At 34.6% G+C, this 22,254-nt stretch overlaps 1 protein-coding gene across 3 annotated transcripts in view; it reads right to left on the bottom strand.

The window, feature by feature from the left end:
• LOC136037921 (semaphorin-1A-like) overlaps positions 1-22,254 on the bottom strand; it is a 233,001-nt gene that overhangs the window by 95,706 nt on the left and 115,041 nt on the right. For all 3 annotated transcript variants that reach the window (XM_065720778.1, XM_065720777.1, XM_065720776.1), the window contains exon 8: positions 5,654-5,742. In XM_065720778.1, coding sequence (XP_065576850.1) covers positions 5,654-5,742 — 89 coding nt within the window. The remainder of the gene's footprint in view (positions 1-5,653; positions 5,743-22,254) is intronic.

The following is a 22,254-nucleotide window of genomic DNA, read 5'->3' on the forward strand; positions in this document are numbered from 1 at the left end:
TTTCTTTCCTTTTTCCGTTTTTTTCTCTTTGATAAAAGTTTCCAGATATGAAGCCGTAAAATTCGGACTTTTATTATTATTTTGTATAAGAAGTTTATATTTGTTCCTTTTCACTGTCTTATTTAAAGAAAAATACACGTTTTTACATATATTCTTTTAAATAGTCAAAGCATTATCAGAGAAAAAAGATCCCTTATCTCGAAAGGGGCGTATATTTATTCGAAAATTAGATTTATAAGATATGTTAGGGGAGAGCCGTCCTGGCTGAGTGGTTGGCGCGCTGGCGTGGGAATTCTGTGTCCAAGGAGCACGGGTTCAGACCAAGTTGTGACCAGTTATTTAGTTTGGGACGGGGGTCAGTGGAGTGACTCTGTAAGCTCAGCCAGAGTCGATCTAACTCTAAAATGGGTACCTGGAGAAATCTGGGGAAGATAAGCAGGAAGGGTGCGTGAAAGCACAGGATGGTTGCCCCCCAACCTCCCATTGCACTTACTGGCTGAAGGGCCATGAAACGGAGATCAGCACTGCCGGTTTGGACCTTAAGGGTCTAGTGCCGTCTTACTTCCTTACTTTTTTTATGTTAGGGGTTGACATTTATTCAAATTTTTGATGAAAAAAGTCAATTCAAGTTTAGCACTATTTTCCATATATACAGGACAAAAGCCCCTTTTTTTTTCATTCGACAAACTCTGGTCTGCTGTGAGAACATATCCCCTGTGGGTAAAATCTTCTGATAACCTAGAAATCCAAGAAAATTCAAGTAAGGGTATGCATTCGTATAAAATGTCCCTTTGACCATTTGATTGCAGAACAACCTTTTCTTTTTTCTTTCTCTTTTACCCCCACCAAACAATCTGGAATTGTTCCGGACACATAACTCAGGCTATGTCCATGAAAACAAAGGAATAAATATTCCGAAGCGGGGGAATTTTAAGACAGTAGAACAATCTAAAAAGACACATTGAGACAGTTAGAGCATTCCGACGAAGATATCACTAATAGGTAAGATACCATCCTCAGCGAAGGTTCGAAATACAGAAAATACAAAAAAAGTTAAAATACCAAATTTACAGTCAGATTAAAAAAGAAACAAGAGCTAAGAGCTCATATGGCACTTGTGACGAGGCGAGAAGAGCTAAGAACCAAGAGATCATATGGTATGAGCTGACACGCCTACCAATTTTAATCGTCCTAGCACGTCCAGAAGCACCAAACTCGCCAAATCACTGAACCCCTCCCCCCAACTCCTCCAAAGAGAGCGAATCCAGTACGATTCTGTCAAGGGCATTTGTTTATTCTATCCACCAAGCTTCATCCCGATTCCTCCACTCCAAGTATTTTTCCAAGATTTCCCCCTCCAACTCCCCCCAATGTCAAAAAATCTGGTTGGGATTTGAAATAAGAGCTCTGAGACATGAATTCCTTCTAAAAATCAAATTTCATTAAAAACGATCATCTATTCGTAAGATAGAAATACCCCAATTTTCACATTTTCCAAGAATTCCGGTTTCCCCCTCCAACTCCCCCAATGTCACAGGATCTGGTAGGAATTTAAAATTAGAACTTTAAAGCAAAAGATCCTTCTAAATATCAAATTTCATTAAGATCTGGTCACCCTTTCGTAAGTTACAAATACCTCAATTTTCAAAATTACCCCCCCCCCCCAATTCCACCAAAGAGAGCAGATCCGGTCCGGTTATGTCAGTCACGTATCTTAGACAGGTTTCTATTCTTCCCATCCAGTTTTATCCTGATCTCACCGCTTTAAGTATTTTCTAAGATTTCCGGTCCCCCCAACTGCCCCCCTCCAATTACGCTTGATCCGGTTGAGATTTAAAATAAGAGATCTGAGTTACGAGGTCCTTCTAAATATGAAGTTTCATGAAGATCCGATCACTCCTTCGTAAGTTAAAAATACGTCATTTTTTCTTATTTTTCAGAGTTAGCCCCCCCCCCCCCAACAGAGCGGAACCGTTCCAATTATGTAAATCACGTATGTAAGACTTCTGCTCTTATTTTTCCCACCGAGTTTCATCCCGAATCCCTCCAATCTAAGCGTTTTCCATGATTTTATGTTCCCCACCTCAAACTTCCCCCAATGTCACCAGATCCGGTCAGGATTTAAAATAAGAGCTTTAAGACACGATATCCTTCTAAATATCAAATTTCATTGAGATCCGATCACCCGTTCGTAAGTTAAAAATACTTCATTTTTTCTAATTTTTCAGAATTAACCCCTCCCCCAACTACCCCAAAGAGAGCGGATCCATTCCGGTTATGTCAATCATGTATCTAGGACTTGTCCTTATTTTTCCCTGCCAATCTCCATCCCCAAGAATTCTCATATTAAAGAATTCTCGTTAGACATCTACACCAAGTTTCATCCCGATTCCTCTACTCTAAGTGTTTTCCAAGTTTTAGGTTTCCCCCTCCCAACCCCCCTCCCCCGATGTCACCAGATCCGGTCGGGTTTAAAATAAGGGCGCTGAGACACGATATCCTTCTAAATATCAAATTTCATTGAGATCCGATCACCCGTTCCTAAGTTAAAAATACCTCATTTTTTTCTAATTTTGCAGAATTACCCCCCCCCCCCAACTACCCCAAAGAGAGCGGATCCGTTCCGGTTATGTCTTTCGTGTATCTAGGACTTGTGCTTAACATTCCCACAAAGTTTCATCCCGATCCCTCCACTCTAAGTTTTTCCAAGTTTTAGGTTTCCCCTCCCAACCCCCCCCCCCCCCAATGTCACCAGATCTGGTCGAGATTTAAAATAAGAGTTCTAAGACACCATATCCTTCTAAATATCAAATTTCATTGAGATCCGATCAGCCGTTCGTAAGTTAAAAATACCTCATTTTTTAATTTTTCAGAATTACCCCCCCCCCCCCAACCACCCCAAAGAGAGCAGATCTGTTCCGGTTATGTCAATCATGTATCTAGGACTTGTGCTTGTTTTTCCCACCAAATTTCATCCCGATCCCTCCACTCTAAGTGTCTTCCAAGATTTTAGGTTTCCCCCTCCCATATCCCCCCAATGTCACCAGATCCGGTCGGGATTTAAAATAACAGCTCTGAGACACGATATCCTTCAAACATCAAATACATTAAGATCTGATCAACAGTTCGTAAGTTAAAAATACTTCAATTTTTCTATTTTTTCCGAATTAATCGGCCCCCCACTCCCCCCCCCCCCCAGATAGTCAAATTGGGAAAACGACTATTTCTAATTTAAGCTGGTACCGTCCCTGATACGCCTGCCAGATTTCATCGTCCTAGCTTACCTGGAAGTGCCTAAAGTAGCAAAACCGGGACCGACAGACAGACCGACAGAATTGGCGATTGCTATATGTCACTTGGTTAATACCAAGTGCCATAAAAACTACAGTAAAAACTATCTTTTTACTAAAAATATCGCTAGAAAATTGTGTCTATTTCGAAGTTTTGTTAGCTGTTCCAGGGAACCGTTCATCTTCAGCTAGATCAGTACCCGACGAAGATAACAATTCTGATATATCTATATATATATATATATATATATATATATATATATATATATATATATATACATATATATATATATATATATATATATATATATATATATATATATATATATATATATATATATATATATATATATATATAAAAATAAGTTGTATGTGTGTTATGTCTGTCTGTCTGTCTGTCCGCATATGACGTCTGAATAATTTCATCATATACCAATTCAAAAACGAATGTATTCAAGCCCGAAGTAGCTGAGTTAGTAACGCGTTATGTTCCAGGTTCAAGGTCCGAGAGGTTGCAGGTTCGAACCTTGGGTAGGTAAAAACTACAAAAAAAAAACTAAAAAGAAAAAACTAAAACTAAAAAAAAACTAAAAAAAAAACTAAAAAGAAAAAAAAAACTAATAAAAAAACTAAAAAAGCTAAAAAACTAAAAAAACTAAAAAAGAAAAAAAAATAAAAAAAGTAAAACATTCTTTGCTGTCCCAAAGAATGTTGTATATTAGCAAGTTTTAAGTAGTTAAATACATATATATATATATTATATTTATATATGTATATATATATATATATATATATATATATATATATATATATATATATATATATATATATATATATATATATATACATATATACATATATACATATATACATATATATATAAATATATATATATATATATATATATATATATATATATATATATATATATATATATATATATATATATTCACAGGTGGGACACAGGGACACAACTACAATGGCGAGTAACGACTTACGCGGGCGGGGGGGGCTTGGGGGGCGCGAAGCGCCCCCACCAACTAGGTGTTGGGGTGCACCCCAACAGCTAGTATATATATATATATATATATATATATATATATATATATATATATATATATATATATATATATATATATATATATATATATATATATATATATATATATATATATATATATATATAAATTATATCCAGTCTCTCTCTCTGTATCTTGAACAGTTTTATACACTTAAGAGACACACTAAAATTAGACTTTTCCTAAAGGATCGAATTTTATTTAAAATTGGAAAAAAAAAATTCTACGGAAATCAAGAATCGACACCGAGTTAGGCACCTAGAAGAAACGCTAAAATTAAAATTTCTTCTCAGTTCTTGATACAAAACAAATCCTTCGAGACCTTATTGCTTTTTAATAAAAGAAGGAAACCTTTAATTCAAATCAGCCCAACGGCTTAATAATAGGGAAGATTTAAGGAAAATGGAAGACAAAGGAAATTTAATTAGTGATTAAGTGAAACGATGGAGTAAGGATCTGAAAAAGATTGCGCTGAAATAATTTTTCCTGCTTATTCTGGTAGCTTGCAATGCATGCTTAGTAAAATTCGTCTTGGGTAGATACAGTTCATTTTTACGAACAAAACAATGCAGTTTAATTTACAAATTTTCTTACATTAAACCTCGTCTTGCTATTATTGGTTTTTGTCTTATACATAATCTAAGAAAAAAAAAGGAGATAATTTTATTGAATCACGTAACTACTCGGAGACTTATCATGACAAAGCATATACCACAATGCATGGGCTGATACGTGCAAGGCCCTATCCCCCCCTCGCTGTGAGCCTTCCAGATAATTGTCAGGGAATTTTCAGCACCCACTAAAATATGTAAAAAAAAAGTGTCAAAACCTCATTAGCAAAACCCTTACTAAACCCATGTCCTAAATGCTTGGCTTCGTCCATCACACTAATGTATATTGCAGGAAAATGTATATAAATAGAAGTTTAGCAACAAAAAAAGCAGTAAAAAAAATGAGAACGAAAACTTTTAAAATTTCAGATCCAATAAATTCCATGCTTAAGTTTTTACACCATAGACCTATTGTGACACAAACCCTCCATGAAAAATGCCTCCCAGCCCCTTTTCCATAAATAAGCCTAATCCCCCCTAAGCATCGGGCCTATTTGTTCCTACGTAATCATCCTTGAGTTTATTGGCTCTATATTCAAAACTTGTTCACCAGTGCAAATTTAAACGGTAAAATTCCCCAGGCAAATCATAAGAAAATATTTCTAAGATCCAATTTCCAAGTCATTTGCCTTCTCGCTTTCCCCTATTTTCTCTATGTTCTAGTCCCTCTTACCTTGCCGCAGTTGATGTATTCCACTGCTGTCTCTCGCATGAAATAGTAGACATAATCACTATCGGCGAGGGATCCCACAAAACTTGGAGCTGTAAGAAAAAAGACATCATTGTAAATTGGGCGTAAATTCTCGGGCACTGGATACAACGAGGAAGCGGCTTCAATGAGATATGGGCGAATAAATGTTTATTTTTGGGTCAGAAAGAATGAAAGCTCAGAAGAGCGGAAATTCTGGTAAATTACTCTCTTTTGTATGCTACTATAACGAGCAAGAATTTACAATAAAACCCAATGCTGTTGCCAAGCAAATTTAATCTTTTAATAAATATTCTCCTTTTTTTGTTAAGAGAACGTACACCAGCAATGTTACCTCCAATTACTATGATTATCCTAATATTTATTCATTAATATAATAGTTTGAAGCACATGCTACCAATAATTGGTCTTAACGCAGTCTATATGTCCAAGGACATAAAAGCATAAAAGTTAACCTACCCACTCTAATTAAGATTAGTTCAGGAGCCAAATTTATTAAATTAGGCTTTTTTCATTAGCCTCAAAGCGCTCGCTTGACTCTGATTGAGCAATATATTGGTATTCAGTGGCACACGGGCCAATTAAATTAGCTCCGTAAAACTAACAGTAGAAACCTAAGCACGGGTGCCCATGAGCTGTATTTTAGGGGGGAGGGGTGAGGCTTGCCTGGTCTAATCGGCACTTTCAATGTTCTATAATGGAAATCTCAAAACCAAAATATAAAATATAAGGCCACATTATTCAGCCAGGGGGGGGGGGGGCTTTAGTAAAACAATGGGAGTCCTTCAGTAAAACCATAAAGGGGAGAAACAACGCCCTTATAAGCGGCTGTAGATCATAAAAAACGTGTAAAAATATTTAAATTTTGCACCAGTACATGTATTATGATATCAGGACCATAAAAGAAGTAGAAATTCCAGGGGGGTTTGGCAGAAAAACCGCGAATTGCACGTATTACGTGTACACCCCTATACGTGTCTCCAGTCCTACCTATGTTCACCCCCATATGTCCTGTTCATCTGAACCAAAACCTAATTTTCGGTCCACGCTGCCTTGGCAGCTATACTTATGGGGATTCGTCTAGTTTAAAAGCCTTTCAGCTGAGCGAGAACAGAGCCAGTTGGAGATATAGTAAACAGGTTTGAATATCGGAGAAGTTTAAACAAGAGACCTGTAATTGAGTGCTACTGAAGTACAATAAACTAGTTAATATGAGAGTAATTGAAGAAAACAACGTTCCCCACACCGATCGGGATAACCAATCGCATTCCAAACAAACCCCACTTCCAATATATTTCACGAAAATATGCATCTTTTTTTATTCGTTATTTATTGATTAAAACAGGCCTTTCCCATAGTGGAGCTTTAAAAGAGGAGAGAAGAATAGTGATAAACAAATAAGACGAATAAGGTGATAAAAGGGGTGTTACAGAACTTCTTCTCGGGGTTAAAATTTCTGACTGCCGATCAATTCTCCTAAAGTTTCATTTACCTAGCTTGACAGTTTTACTAAAAAGATTAACAGAAACTTGTCGAGTAGTGCTCAAAGGGCAAGTCGTTCAGCAAAACCCCTGAAAACCTAAGAAGCTTTAGTAGAGACTAAGAGTCAAAAGTCACACGTCATCATACAAAACATTCCACCTTTAATGTCTCCTTCCATTATAATTTCACAAACAACGAACATTCAACGTATTCTTTTTAACACTAGTGAAGAGTAGCATCACTCGAGATGAAATTAAAAGCCCCACCTCCCATGATCTTCAAGAAATGGCGGAAAACTAAAAAAGGAGCGTTTTGAGAAAAATGGACCAGTTAAAGCCATGCACACCTTGTCCTAAGGTCCTTCACTAGATGGTTCTAGAAGGTTGTAGGTGCATCACTAGAGATGAAGCAAAAGCTCCCCCCCACTACCCCCTATGATCTTCGAAAAATGGCGTAAGACTAAAAATAGGAGTATTTTGAGAAATTTGGACCAGTTAAAGCCATCCACATCTTATCCTAAGGTTCTTCGCTAGAGGGTCTAGAAGGTTCTAGGTGTATCTCTAGAGATGAAGTTCAAGCCCCCCCCTGCCCCTATGATCTTCAAGAAATAGCGGAAAACTTAAAAAAGGAGCATTTTGAGAAAATTGGACCAGTTAAAGCCATGCACACCTTATCCTAAGGTTCTTCACGAATCGACCACCATACACAAGATTTGTGCTACCCAAGTTAAGCCTTCTGTTACAAGTAACGCATTTTAACTTCCAATTTATAGGCCCATTTACTTTTGTTCAATAAGTGGCATTTATAAATAAGCTTTTCGATACTTCCTGCAGCGAAAAACTATCAACGCCAAAGAATTTATTTATTAGAGTATCCTGATATGAAGTCATTCATTATTTGTGTCAGTTTCGTAACAACACGATTTTTTTTCCATCGCTTAGACAATACATCAATATGTTTAATTGTGAGATGTCTTTAACACGCAACAAAATCAGTCTGGCTCCCTTAATTAGACAAAGATTATAGCCCTTTCTTTGGCTACCGTGCTCCTAGATTTATAATAGTCCCATGATTTCGATTTTCAGCTTTTGTTTTCTTTATTTAAAAAAGTGAAAATGAAGTCTTGGTTGAGATCAATAAGTCTTCGGCAAAACTAACCTCTAGTGGAATTCGACATGTCGACCTTAGGCCGTTTTACCCTATTAAGCCATTCGTTGATTTAATCCTAAAACCACTTATTATTATCATCACAAATATATCGGAAATATATCCATTGATTTTTGAATTAAAATCAAGTTTCTTTGAAGTCTGGCTAATTGGAAAAAAGCCAAGACATAATTGGAAAAAAGCCAAGACGTCTGAGTGAGAGGCAAAGCTGGCATAAGATTCTTTCCACGCGACAGGTTGGAGAGAATCTTCGATCAAGACCCACGTCCCCATCCACTGCGTCGTCACAATATCGTTGTATGGTATAGTCTAATCAGATTGATTCTAATCAGGTAAGACAGATTAATTCTATTGAGATAAACTACACCACCACGGATGCATTACTGACCCGTCTTGCAGAGTAAATATTAGTCCTTTCTTGCTTTCAACTCATTCTCATGTTTCCTGTTTTACCGTTACTTAACGCATACAATGGACTGGCCTCATATGAACTATTCTGCGTAAGGACCTGAGGCATTTTGGCTCAGAAATGCGAAGCCATGAAACCACCATATGGACTCCTTTTACATCAGCCGATCAGTTTTGTGGTCACTCAACACAGTCGCTACAAACTATTTTCCATATTGACCGCATAAGTAAGATCTCATTATGCGCTGGCTACTGCAAACCGTCATATGTACCCCAGTCATGCATGTGGTTTATTTGCACATTATCCATTTCAACCAATTAGAATGAGAGCTAATAAATCCGCCAGTAAGAAACTTAGCATCGGAATGTCCACCAAATTCTCTGTCACGGAGGTTCACTGGTGAATTCATAGGAGCCACGGACCCCCCCCCACTCCCCAAGATCTTTTCTGGTGCCCTCTTATCCTGTTTTTCTCTTTTTTACTCTTTTTTAGAATAAATTTGTCAGTTTGGTCAATTATTGGCACCTTTGTCCATGGCCATCCCCCAAGATTTTGCTCATTGGCGCCCTTGTCACACTGGGCCTCCCCCAAGATTATGAGTCGTTCTTCTTTGGAAAATTAAATTTAAAAAAGACGAGTTTTTTCAACTGAAAGTAAGGAGCGACATTAAAACTTAAAACGAACAGAAATTATTCCGTATATGAAAGGGGCTGTCCCCTAATCAACGCCCGCTCTTTACGCTAAAGTTTTTTTTATTGTTTTAAAAAGCAGAGTTATGAGATATAGTCAGACTTTAACCGTCGCTCCTTACTACAGTCCGCTACGACGAACTGTTTGTTGATATTGAGTAGAGAATATCATGGAATATGGAAGGAAGAGTTTGAAACAAATTTTCCTGTCTTTGGAACGAACTAATCACGCAATCAGTAAATTAAGTCTCTTTTAAGAGAGAATTCTCCAGAAGAGTTAGTTCTGGAACATTAAATAAAGACGCACAAACTTGACAAATTTAAGTGTGTATACTGTGAAATCAGGGAAGGACAACTAGAATCGAGTTTTGTTTTAGTCTTTCTTAGTTTTTCACATTACGGGCATCCAAAACCAAAACAAATTTAACTTTTCAAACGGCAATTCAATTTCATGTGAGCATTTCTGGAAATGTGTCAAAACATATCTCATACTTCATAGGACTCGGTCCAGACTTTATGTAACATTAATAAATGGTTGACTTCTTTCTTGACACCACCAGTGATTTTTCACAGCAAAATACCAACTTTTTATATCTTCTTGTCACCAAGCTGAAGGACAAAATGACTAATTATACAGCCTGGAAATATTTTTAGGGGGAGGGCTTCTGTCATTGTTTCCAGTTTTTTTTATTTTCTTTTTTCCTATGGTTTTAATAAATTAGATTTCCTGGTTGTAGGATTACAATATTCCCAGCAGAGCAACCTGGCTGAGCTAGAGGGCCAGGGTTAGCACCGGTCCACCCTTGGTCATTGATGAACAGCACCGTCAAAGCTAATGGCATAAAACAGAAACAGCAGATTATAATTTCTAGCACAATGGCAGTCACCAGATCGATTAGACACCTAGAAAAAGGAATACTCAGCCCAAATAAGTAACATTTCATGTCCAAAAAACAACCACGAAGTAAACAATCCCGAAACCTGTAGCGGTAGAACAGTGATAAACTCATTGAACCAATCGGCTTCATCGATCCTATCACACTTGTTTTTCAAGGAAAAAAACTAGTCATTAAGATGTCTGAAATAAATAAAACCTGTGTAGTCTTTCCAGCGTAAATCAATTTTCATGCAATACAAACTTCACAGATATATCAAAGCCAAGACAAAGGACATTTTACAAATAGCACCAAGTTTAAGGTATTCTTCTCATATTACGACTTCAAAAGCAATAAAGCTGTAGCGACCTCTGTAAGGATATCAAACCAACAATTAAAACCCAACAAACGGTGCAAATAATTCAAACCAGCAAGTTTACAACCCCAATTTTATGTTGGGTAAATAAAACAAAATAATTATTTTCCAAATGTAATTTAAGAGCAAAAAAGGGCTGCCCGCGATCACCTTTTGTCCATCCAGCCCTCTTCCGTCTCCGGGTAGGTAAGCATACGAGTAAATTTTATTTTACACAAAATATAATGCAATAAAGGGAGCAGAGCAGTCAACCCCTCAGCATCTATGTTGCTTGTATACTCCATACATTTCTCAAATGAAAGGGCGGTAACAGGGCAAAATATCTGCCACCAGTGTGATGAACCTTTTTCAACAAGTCTGAAAACATAGACCTGAGAATTTCTTTTCTGTGGATTAAAAATTCCCTTTCTGTGGCTTCAGGCATCGAAGCTTCTCCCCACAAAAAAGATCCACTGACCCCCTTTCATAATTTATATATATCTATATATATAAAAATAAGTTGTCTGTGTGTGGATCTGTGGATCAGGTGACGTCACACTAAATTATTTCACACTAATACAAAAGAAGAAAAAAACTAAAAAAGGTAAAAACTACAAAAAAAACTAAAAAGAAAAAAAACTAAAAAAGCTAAAAAACTAAAAAAAACTAAAAAAAGGTAAAAATCTAATAACTAAAAAAAAACTGAAAAAAATAAAAAAAGGCAAAAACTACAAAAAAAATAAAAACTAATAAAAAAACTAAAAAAGCTAAAAACTAAAAAAAACTAAAAAAAACTAAAAAAAGGTAAAAAACTAAAAAAAAATAAAAACTAAAAAAGAAAAAAACTAAAAAAAAAAGGAAAAAACTGATAAAAGAGAAAAAGAAAACTAAAAAAATATGAATAAATATATATATAAATAAGTTGTTTGTGGGTTATGTCTGTCTGTCTGTCTGTCGAGTGACGTCGTGTTTGTCCGCATATGACGTCTGAATTATTTCACACTAATACAAAAGAAGAAAAAAACTAAAAAAGGTAAAAACTACAAAAAAAAATAAAAAGAAAAAAAACTAAAAAAGCTAAAAAACTAAAAAAAAACTAAAAAAAGGTAAAAAACTAAAAACTAAAAAAAACTGAAAAAACTAAAAAAAGGCAAAAACTAAAAAAAAAACAAACTAAAAACTAATAAAAAAAACTAAAAAAGCTAAAAAACTAAAAAAAACTAAAAAAACTAAAAAAAGGTAAAAAACAAAAAAAAAACTAAATCTAAAAAAGAAAAAACTAAAAAAAAGGAAAAAACTGAAAAATAAGAGAAAAAGAAAACTAAAAAAATATTAATAAATATAAAAAATATAAATATAAATATAATATAAATTAGCAATCAACAAAGCACCGAGACACAAATGACGACCGGGACACAGGGAGTATAAATGACGACCAGGACATAAGTAAAAAAAAAAACTAAAAAACTAAAAAAATGGTAAAAACTACAAAAAAACTAAAAACTAATAAAAAAACTAAAAAATCTAAAAATCTAAATAAACTAAAAAAGAAAAAAAAGAAAAAAGGAAAAAAATAAAGGAGAAAAACAAAACTAAAAAACGAATGTATATACAGACCGGGACACCGGGATACAAATGACGACCGGGACACAGGGAATATAAATGACGACCGGGACACAGGGACATAACTACAAAGGGGACGGCGGGGTGCACAGGGGGATATATAAATGACGATGGCGACTCAGGGAATGGTCGATTAGCAATCACCATCAACAAAGCTCAAGGGCAATCATTAGAATCATGAGGTATAGATCTGAATATGGATTGTTTTCCCATGGACCATTATATGTTGCATGTTCAAGAGTCGGTAAACCTGAAAATCTATTTATATGCACAGACAATGGGACAGCAAAGAATGTTGTATATTCGCAAATTTTACGTAGTTAAAAACATATATATATATATATATATATATATATATATATATATATATATATATATATATATATATATATATATATATATATATATATATATATATATATATATATATATATATATATATATATATATATATATCTATATTCACAGGTGGGACATAGGAACACAACTACAATGGCGCGTAACTAATATGGCGCGTAACTAATATGGCGCGTAACGACTTACGCGCGCGGGGGGGCTTGGGGGGGGGGGCGCGAAGCGCCCCCACCAACTAGGTGTTGGGGTGGCGCGAAGCGCCACCCCAACAGCTAGTATATATATATATATATATATATATATATATATATATATATATATATATATATATATATATATATATATATATATATATATATATATATATATATATATATATATATATATATATATATATATATATATATATATATATATATATATATATATATATATATATATCGTCATGAAATACCCATCGTCATTAAAAAGAGGAGGAGGGATCCAATATAAAGATTTAACATTTTTGTCTATTGAAACTTTGATATTCACGAGGGAGAGGAGAACGAAAACGTTTTCTTTCCTTTTTTCTTTCTAAGATCTTCACTTTTTCAGAAACCTTTACATCTTTTTTTAAGGCGAATACGATGTTTACCTTACCGAGAAACAGAAGATGGGATAAGGCAGAAAAACATGTTCAAAATGAGAAAACCTTGTTTTCCTGTTGATATCTCTACGAAAAAAATAATAAGTTTATGTTTCAACGCCATAATATACCTTGGTTTACTAATCTTCTTTTAGTATGAAATGATCTATCTATAATATTGAAGAAAAAGTACAGTCAACAGTTCAACAAAAACAATTGACTCCAGTAAAGCTAATATTATAACAAAAAAAAATTATTAAGGGGACTTCTCATTTACAGGTGTTGGAGCCTTCGCGGAGCCTTCGCCTTGTATTTGCTGAACGATCTTTGTCCTTGTTGGGGAACATAACTTATGTTATCTCATCTCATATACATTAATTCCTGTAAGTTAACAATTGTGATTTGTTTAATTTTATAATGATAAAAGAGGAACTTCTAAGCTTTATCTCGTATCCAGAAAAGGAGGAACTTTATAAAGATAAGGATGAACTATATAAAGAGGAACTTTTAAGCTATACCTCGTATTCAGAATAGGACAAATGACGCTCTGGCTTGGTAAATTTCAGGTCTATTAGACACGGAATAAAATTTTAGGCCCATTCTCAGGCATAACAAACGAATATAGCAGTCATAGCTTGAAATTTTTGTTTTTTTAAAGTATATTTGCTTTCTAGAAATAAAATCATCTCTAAATCTTGATTAAGGCGAGGAAAAGTGTACTTTGGAATATGACATGGTTAAATAGGCCCCTTCAAGCATGAATGGATTTATACGAAATAGAAGACACGCTTCAAATTTGAGGCAACCATTCAACAAAACACTATTTAGCAAGAAAAAAGGGTTTTTGTATTCAATTTCCTGAATGGTAGTTTCCCGTATTTTGAACGACTGGGGGAGGTATCTCAATCCAATTTTGGGGGAATAGCCCAAGAGGCTGTAAGGATATTACAATACCCAAGAAACAGCTGACAAGGGACTCCTTTTTAGGATAAAATGAAGAGAGCTAAAACTTCAGGAGGGATATTTATGAGACATGAGGTTTCCTTTCGGAGAAATTGCCTTCCCAAAGAATAATTGAAAAACAGATTGGAAGAAAACCACTCTAACGACTTAGCAGCAGATGGGAGATAAAGAGACGAGGAAAAGATTGCGGATGGCCTACACTTATTTTCAGCTTAACGTCTAGGGAGCAACTGCTCTTTTTGGGAAGGGAGGGGAGACACTTAAGGTGTCTCCATCTATCATAATGAGATAAATCTTTCCTTACTCACGAAAAACAACGACAAGTTGAGGATCTATCAGAGAAACAGAAAATGGGGACAGAGGGGTTGCTTAGATTCAATTTCAAAGGGGATATTTATTTCGTAAAGACATTCAACTGCAAAAAGTGAACAAAAATTCACAGGCATGCCTATGGTTAAAAGTTTTTTTTTGCTGGATTAAATTTTTCAGTATAGGAGAGGGGGAAAGGGGTTGGATATCCGAATCCTTTGAGTTCCCCACTGCGCGGGTGGTATACTTTAGTCTCTGAATAAATAAAAAAAAACAATAGAAAACACAAGAATATTTGTGTAAGAATCAAGGAGGGCTTGGATACCGGAATAGTAACAAATCTTATTTTGAAAAATCTCATGAAGAACGATAGGAAATGATCAGATAACATTAAAATAGCGAAAATGTGAAATAATAAAGACTGATATTCACGCTGAAACAGAGAACGGGGCTTTAAGAAAAGAATAATTTACGTTTTAAATTTTTTATTGTAAAAATTCGGGGGGTTTCTGTCCTACTAGGCCTTCGCTCCAAAACACACACTATTGAATTTATCTTTCATTTTATCACTCTCAGCCGAATTTTCTACTTTTATCTCTGATCTGTAATTCTCTAGGCCAATTTTCAATCCATTTCTGTAAATGGCTGAATAAGTCACTCTTCTAATTTTATAAATAGCCCTTCTAAACATCAGATATTCCAACCCATTCCAGTCTTAATTGAAAGAAACCTTTCTTCTCCAAATTCGCGCATATTAAGAACTTCGAAAATCATTTCCGTTTAGATATGAAAAGAGTAAAGTTCTTTTAGAAAGTGCTAAGCAGGCTATGTAAAGTTAATAACCGATTTATGGAAAGCTCTTTGAGGTATTCATGACTAAGGCTATAGAGCGTGACAGGGAATTTAATAAAAAACGGATATTAGGTGCTAAGGGTGCATCAATCTCATTGAACTTTCCGTGATTCCAGAGGCAATAAGTTTGAAAAATATTGACACAGCGAGATTGGATCCTTAAGGACTTCGCGCTGAACAGCTGGGCTTTTAATGGAACGTATTTTGACAATTTTATAATAAGTACTCCTTCCCCATGCTTTAATAGCTTCAATAATATTCCCAGCAGGGATAGTTCTATCAACAAATGATAGTATCTATCAACAAATGAACTGGCATAATTTTTATACAATCCTAATAAGAGCTTATGCCAGATCTGCCTCTTACTCAATCGGACTATCTGTCTTGGCTTTTTCTACAATTAGACATGGCTTGATGCTTACATACTTGATTTTCATCAAGGGGAGAAATGAGTCTTTAATAGTTTTCAACTAGATAACCTTTGAAGAACATGGTTGAACAAGAAATAGGGTAGTTTCAGGCAATATCTTTCGACTTAGCTCTAATTGCTTTTCTCAAAGCTGCTTCTCTGATATCTACAGAACATTGAAAGCCGAAAACTAACAGCCCTTCAACAACCTTTTCACAATGAAGGGCAGGCCAGCGCAAAGGCTGGGACCCTGATTTCCTTCAAAAAGTCTTGAATTTTTTACAATTTATTTAGTTAACCTGTTTTTCAAACTCGCAGCGTTAACAACCCCATTCCCCTCCCCTGGGTGCACCTGACCATTGAATCATCCCAGAGAAAATTAAGAATAAAATTGATCAAATAACTGGTGTTTAAGGGAAAATACACATCAAACAATATAGGGTGCCTAGAAACTCCATAAATGAAAAATATGAACTATAGCGTATCAAAATGTCGATTCCAAAATGTCTAAGAGGCAAATTCATTCTGACACTAAACAAACTAGAAAAAAAGCAGAGAAAAAGTTTCATTATAAGAAAAATGGCCAATATTATAATTAAAAAAAATAAATCGAGTTAATTTTCCCTGATATCATTTTATATTACCATTACTTAAGGTAGGGCGGGGAGAAGTTACCACTTGGATCAAAAAGCCAAGAACTGAAGGATTATACAAAAAGAACAAGGAGTTGAATAAAAGTAGTAAAAATCCCTAGATCTTGAGGGGAATCTTTACTACGTATCTTTGTATTACATGAACGCTTTAATCACATCACGGTTGCAGATATAGCAGCCATCTTGTAAAGTGTAAACCACAGCCCCTAGTAACCAGGACCGGATTGATTAGGTGTGGGGCCCGATTAGACTTTTTGTGGGGCCCTGTCTGTATGTTAAATACTTTAATAAATATACCAATATAGTACCTTACGTATGTAAAGTAGTTAACATACGAAGTGCAAAATCTCTACTTGACAACTTGACATGAACTTTTGCAGGTACTAGTTTCCTACATTATAAAATATATATTATATGATAAGACACAAGTTAATAATTCTTATCCAGCAATACATACTTAAATAAATATATTTTTAATTTTTGAATAAATCACAATTTATCCCTTATTGTCAAAAAGAATTTGGATTAACTTTCAAATTTTTCTTTTTTCATTTTGATAGTAACGCGGGGCCTTTTCAAATGCAGGGCCCGATTGAGCCCAATCACTCCAATCACCCTTTATCCGGCCCTGATAATAAACTAAAGGTTAAAGACGAATTTTGAAAAGAAAAAGTGTCTAGTGCGAAAAAAAATTACCACTTGAAGCTGATTTCGGAATGGTAGCCATTATTTTGGTTAACAGAAAAAAATTAACACTAAAAATTCATAGTGAAAACAAATTTATGTATATTTCAAAAATGAGCCTCAAACCCCTCAAAAATGACGTGAGATCAAAAAGAACAGTGCAAGTTATGGTCAAAAGCCCTTTATGTGAGACTTAAAACCCCTCATATAGCAAGGAAAATCACCTTTTGGCTTGGAAATCCAAACCAGTGGTCGTAGTCCAAGTCTTCACACTCGGCTAGATAAAGAGTTTGGTAGTTTTTATAATATGGCAGGCCAATGTGGATTCAAAAATTGTCTTTATAGAAGAAATACTACAAATTGCTTCTGTGGTATCTTTAAATAACTACTAAACAATAATAACTATTAAATTATATATTTACTATGACGAGCAGTGGGAATTTTTACGTTTATCATTTCAAGCAGTCACGCCTAGGCGTTCAATTGAACAAGCAGAGCGCCGGTATTTGTTCTTTATTTAAAGGGTTAGGGGTGAATTTGTGGGATTATTATTTATTTATCTATTCCGTGTTTGATGATCGAACAATAGATGTTAGATTAATATCTACAAAGCTTATTAACCAAATAAAATCTACTCGCGGTGTAGGTAACAATTGAAGCACTATCAATTAACTATAGCTTGAGAGATCAATCAACCTATCCAGCAATTTGCAATGAATAGAGGTGTAATAAACAAATTAAACCGAAAAGATATTTAATGAACAAAAGGAATATGTTTTGAATACAATTTTGATTACTTCCATTTTTGTTACTACTACGAGACTAGAATAAAGGACTTATTAATACATAGACATCGAATTATCTTTTCAAACAGTTCGTGGTAACGAACTGTAGTAAGGAGCGACCCGGCGAAGAAATATAAATCTTAATACGGAGACGAGTATAATGCTTCTTATATCCAGATACGAGCTTCTCTGATACTGGAACAAAAAGATGAAATATAACTAATAAGAGAACTTAAAAAACTTAATACAAAAAAAATAAATAAAGGCAACAATTACCATAGGTTATACAAACATTCAAATTAATTACTCTTAATATAAATTGGCAGGAAAAATTACTTGACACTTTCCAAGCCATTTAATTTGTTGTCATATCTCAATATATTTTGTGTGAAATAAGGCATAGGAATTAAGTCTAAAATATGCCCCGTTTACAAGGCCATCTATAATTATCTATAATTATCCTGACATGAACAACCTTCCTCGGCCTGGCTTCTATCGTCAGGTTGAACTTTATCAAACCTTCCCAAGGAATCAGTTAAGAATCAAATTAGAACACTCAAAGCTTAAAAGTTAAACTCCAACTAAAAGTTAGAACTAAAACTCTTGCACTGAAAGCAACCGTTAATTTATCTAATTTGCAACATGCTCTTTTTATATAGATTTGAGAATTTTAATGATAAAATTATAAGTTAGATCTTTAATGTTGAAAAAGGTGAAAACAGCTGTAATTAGAGCTTGACATTTTCTTTTCATTTTTCATAGAGTTACTCTTTAAATATCACTTGTCTTCCCCCTTCTTTACAAATTATGGAGCCATTGGGGAGGCTACTACCACGTAATTATATTTCTACTGATCCATTTATGATTCGGTTTTTATCTTATTAAGAATTATTCTATAATAAAATAAAAAATATATGAATGAATATTATTTAAAGGTTTTCTTTGTGAGTTACGAATTATGTCCCTGTTAACTATTGACTGAAACAATTTCTCAGTAAAACAACCCCCAAAGATGAATATTATATGGCCACCAGAAATGTAGCTATTGGTAACAAAACTAACTATATGCCATGCATGGTTTATATTCAGTGAGTTATGTACAGGCGTGTCTCCATTTTCATTAACCTATAATTAAGCCATTCAATGTGCTTTACGTTCATAAACTAAACTATTAAAAAACGATAAAAGTAAGCTCACCGCGCACACTATAAAGTACACCATATAATCTAGATATCCAGTCTCAGAATTAGAATGGTCATATAATATAGACGCATAATTATAATAATTCCTAATATAAGAGATTGCAACCAATTAGGGAGGGATTTGTCGTGTTTATATACAATCTTATGTCGTTATATCTACAGCTAAATGCTTCATTGACTACAAAAAAAAAAGGAAAAAAGGAGAAACAAACAGTTCGTGGTAACGAAGTGTTAGTGATGAGCGAATCGGCCCAATAGTTACCGAAACTCCAAAAAACACAGTTTTGACACCACTTGATACCTCAAAAAAATTGGCTTTCAAGCTGGATCTTAAGTTTCATTAAAATTTAATGTTATCCATCAAAATCTACGAGCCTGAGAAAATTTGCTGGATTTTCAAAAAAATGGGGGGAAACCTTCAAAATCTTAAGTGATCTCAATGAAAATCGCACCATCAGATGTTTCAAGCTCTGTTCACAAAAATGTGAAATTCTGTATATTTTTCTTTTGGCAGACAAAAGGAAAAGGGATGGGTGTTTATTCCGAACAGAAGGAAAAAAAACACGAACAGACTTTAGTGTGAAGAGCGAGGTACTGACGAGGGGGCGACCCCCCTCATATAAGTAGTAAAAACATACGAATATAGAAGTTTGTTACGTAAGTTACATATATTTTTAATAATAAAAACGTTCGTAAAAAAGTAAAAGTTCTAGTTGTCTTTTTAAGTAGCCGAAAATTGGAGGGTAACTAAGCCTCCTCTCCCACTCCTTTTTTTCTAAAAATTATCCGATCAAAACTATGAGAAAGCCATTTAGCAAAAAAAAAAATATACAAATTTCGTTTTAATTATTCCTGCGCGGAGAGCCAAAATCAAAACATGCATTAATTCAAAAACGTTCAGAAATTAAATTTAAAAAAAAAAAGTTTTTTCAACTGAAAGTAAGGAGCGAAATTGAAACTTAAAACGAACAGAATGAAATTTCATGAAATTTTTTTTTATTAAATTCATGAAGCACACATGACGTTTTGCGATGTACTTGGGTATTTAAAAACACGCACAAAAAGTGTATACAAGCAGTCTATTCAATCTTGAAACTTGTGATTTTTAAGTAGTACCCATAAATCTAGTGGACCCGTAAATAAAATTAAATCCGACGTTACTTGAATGCTAAACAACAGTTCAAGTGAACCGACCACCTACAGACTGTTTGCACTTATCCTGGCAGGTTTAATATAATGCGTGAACTTTAGTTACTTAGGAAGTAATGGGATGTTTCACAAATAGAGATTATAATGACGAAGGGCCAAAGTTTGAGCTTGTTAGCAGGTAAATGTGCAGGATGAGGGTCTTTCAGACATACACCCCTCCCTAGAAATTGGAACTAATATCACTGTCCCTAAAAGTTTGTCTATTTAGATTTAGACTTCGCCATTTCTTATCATTTCTTCTCGCCATTTCTTTCCGCCAAATATATCGTATATTTAGACTTCGCCATTTCTTGCACTTTTCATGCTTTCCCCGTAATAAGTTAATGTGTGTGTTTCCTGTTAGACCCGAATTTTACTGAAATATGAAAAATTATCTGACAGGCATGGGTAAATCCAGGATTTTTAATTCGAGGAGTGTTATTTTTCAGGGGTAGGGGCAACGAGAAAGACTTAAAGCACGCATTAAAAACTGGTTTACATTTTTACGAGCCGGATAAACTATTCGGGGGATGGGGTCAAACCCGGTAACCCCATAGACACGATCTAGCTGACAGGCAAGCAAGAGGGGGAAGATTCTATAGGTCTTCTCCCCGAAATCTCAAGATTTTTGCGATTCAGCCTATAGTTCTTATATTTCCCGTACAATTTGTCTATTTTCAGTGATTTTCTCGAAAATCATTTTTTTTGAATCGAATATTCTTTGCTTCTATCCCTTCTTTCCTTTTTTACTGCTTTCTCTTCTTTCCCTGTCTTCGTAATTCTCGAATTCCCGGTAAAATTTCAGGCTTGCATAACCTATACTTTTTTTCTGTGGTGCTTTCTAGCAGTTTGACGCATTTGTACTGTTCATTTGGGTTTGTTCTTAAGGCTTTACCCTTTACGTTCTCTTGTTAGTGTCAAGAAAAAAAATACATATGGAAAATATCCAATTTAAGTATCTTAAAACAAAACAGTGTGTATCAAGCTGCATAAACTATTTTGCAAGAAACCGCGTGGACTAACTTTCGGCGTAACATCTTAAATAAGGTAAAAAAAAAAAAAAATTCGAAGACCGAACTGCCTTTCTATGACGAACAAATAAAAGTTCAAATGGGGTTAAGTACTTTTATTAGACAGTGAAAATAGATTTTTTTTTATATATGTTTTCGCAGTCTAATAAAAGGACTTACCCCCAATTTAGCTTTTATTTGTCCATGTGAACGACGATGAACAAGGATAGACGGCTTTTTTATGATCAGGACAACAAATCTGTACCTCAATGACGGAAATGAATTAAAATTATTTTTTGGTTTGGTAATTATGAAATGGAAACTTCCTCCGCAGTTTGCAAATGTTCAATTATTTTCCAGATTAAAGTAGAAATCATTCTTTCTAAGCGTACCAAAATAGTACCTATAGTGACAAATAACACTAAATAGGAGGTAAGATACCTGTAAAACATCGAGTAACCTCTTCGAAACCTGAGATCGAATTCTGAATTTCTCTTAGATTTCTAAAAAAAAATTCCTTAAAGGTCAATCCGCAAATCCCAAATTCCAATTTCTTTACTGAAATTTTCAAATTTCGTTCAAATTTCTGAAATTTCATATGCATACATAAATGTCCAGCAGTAGAATTCAAGAGGTCTGGCTCTTATAAAATTATAAAAACACAAAAACTGTTTTCAATCTGGATATCCATGACAGAAACTGGCCTTGTTTATCATGAGACTATTCAAACAACCCAAATGAAATAGCGTCCTGATCCTCTATAAGTCCATGATGCGTGCCTACACATTCACTTGGACTTAGAACTACTAATAAAATATTCTTAGAATTATTCATTTAGGGAAAGGTGAAGCAGGTCCAAGGACCCAGTAGCACAAAAATTATAAAAATACAAAAACTGTTTTAAAATCTGATATTCATGCACAGAAACTAG

This window comes from Artemia franciscana, chromosome 17 (genome assembly GCF_032884065.1).
Source record: "Artemia franciscana chromosome 17, ASM3288406v1, whole genome shotgun sequence".
Classification (NCBI taxonomy): Eukaryota; Metazoa; Arthropoda; class Branchiopoda; order Anostraca; family Artemiidae; genus Artemia; species Artemia franciscana.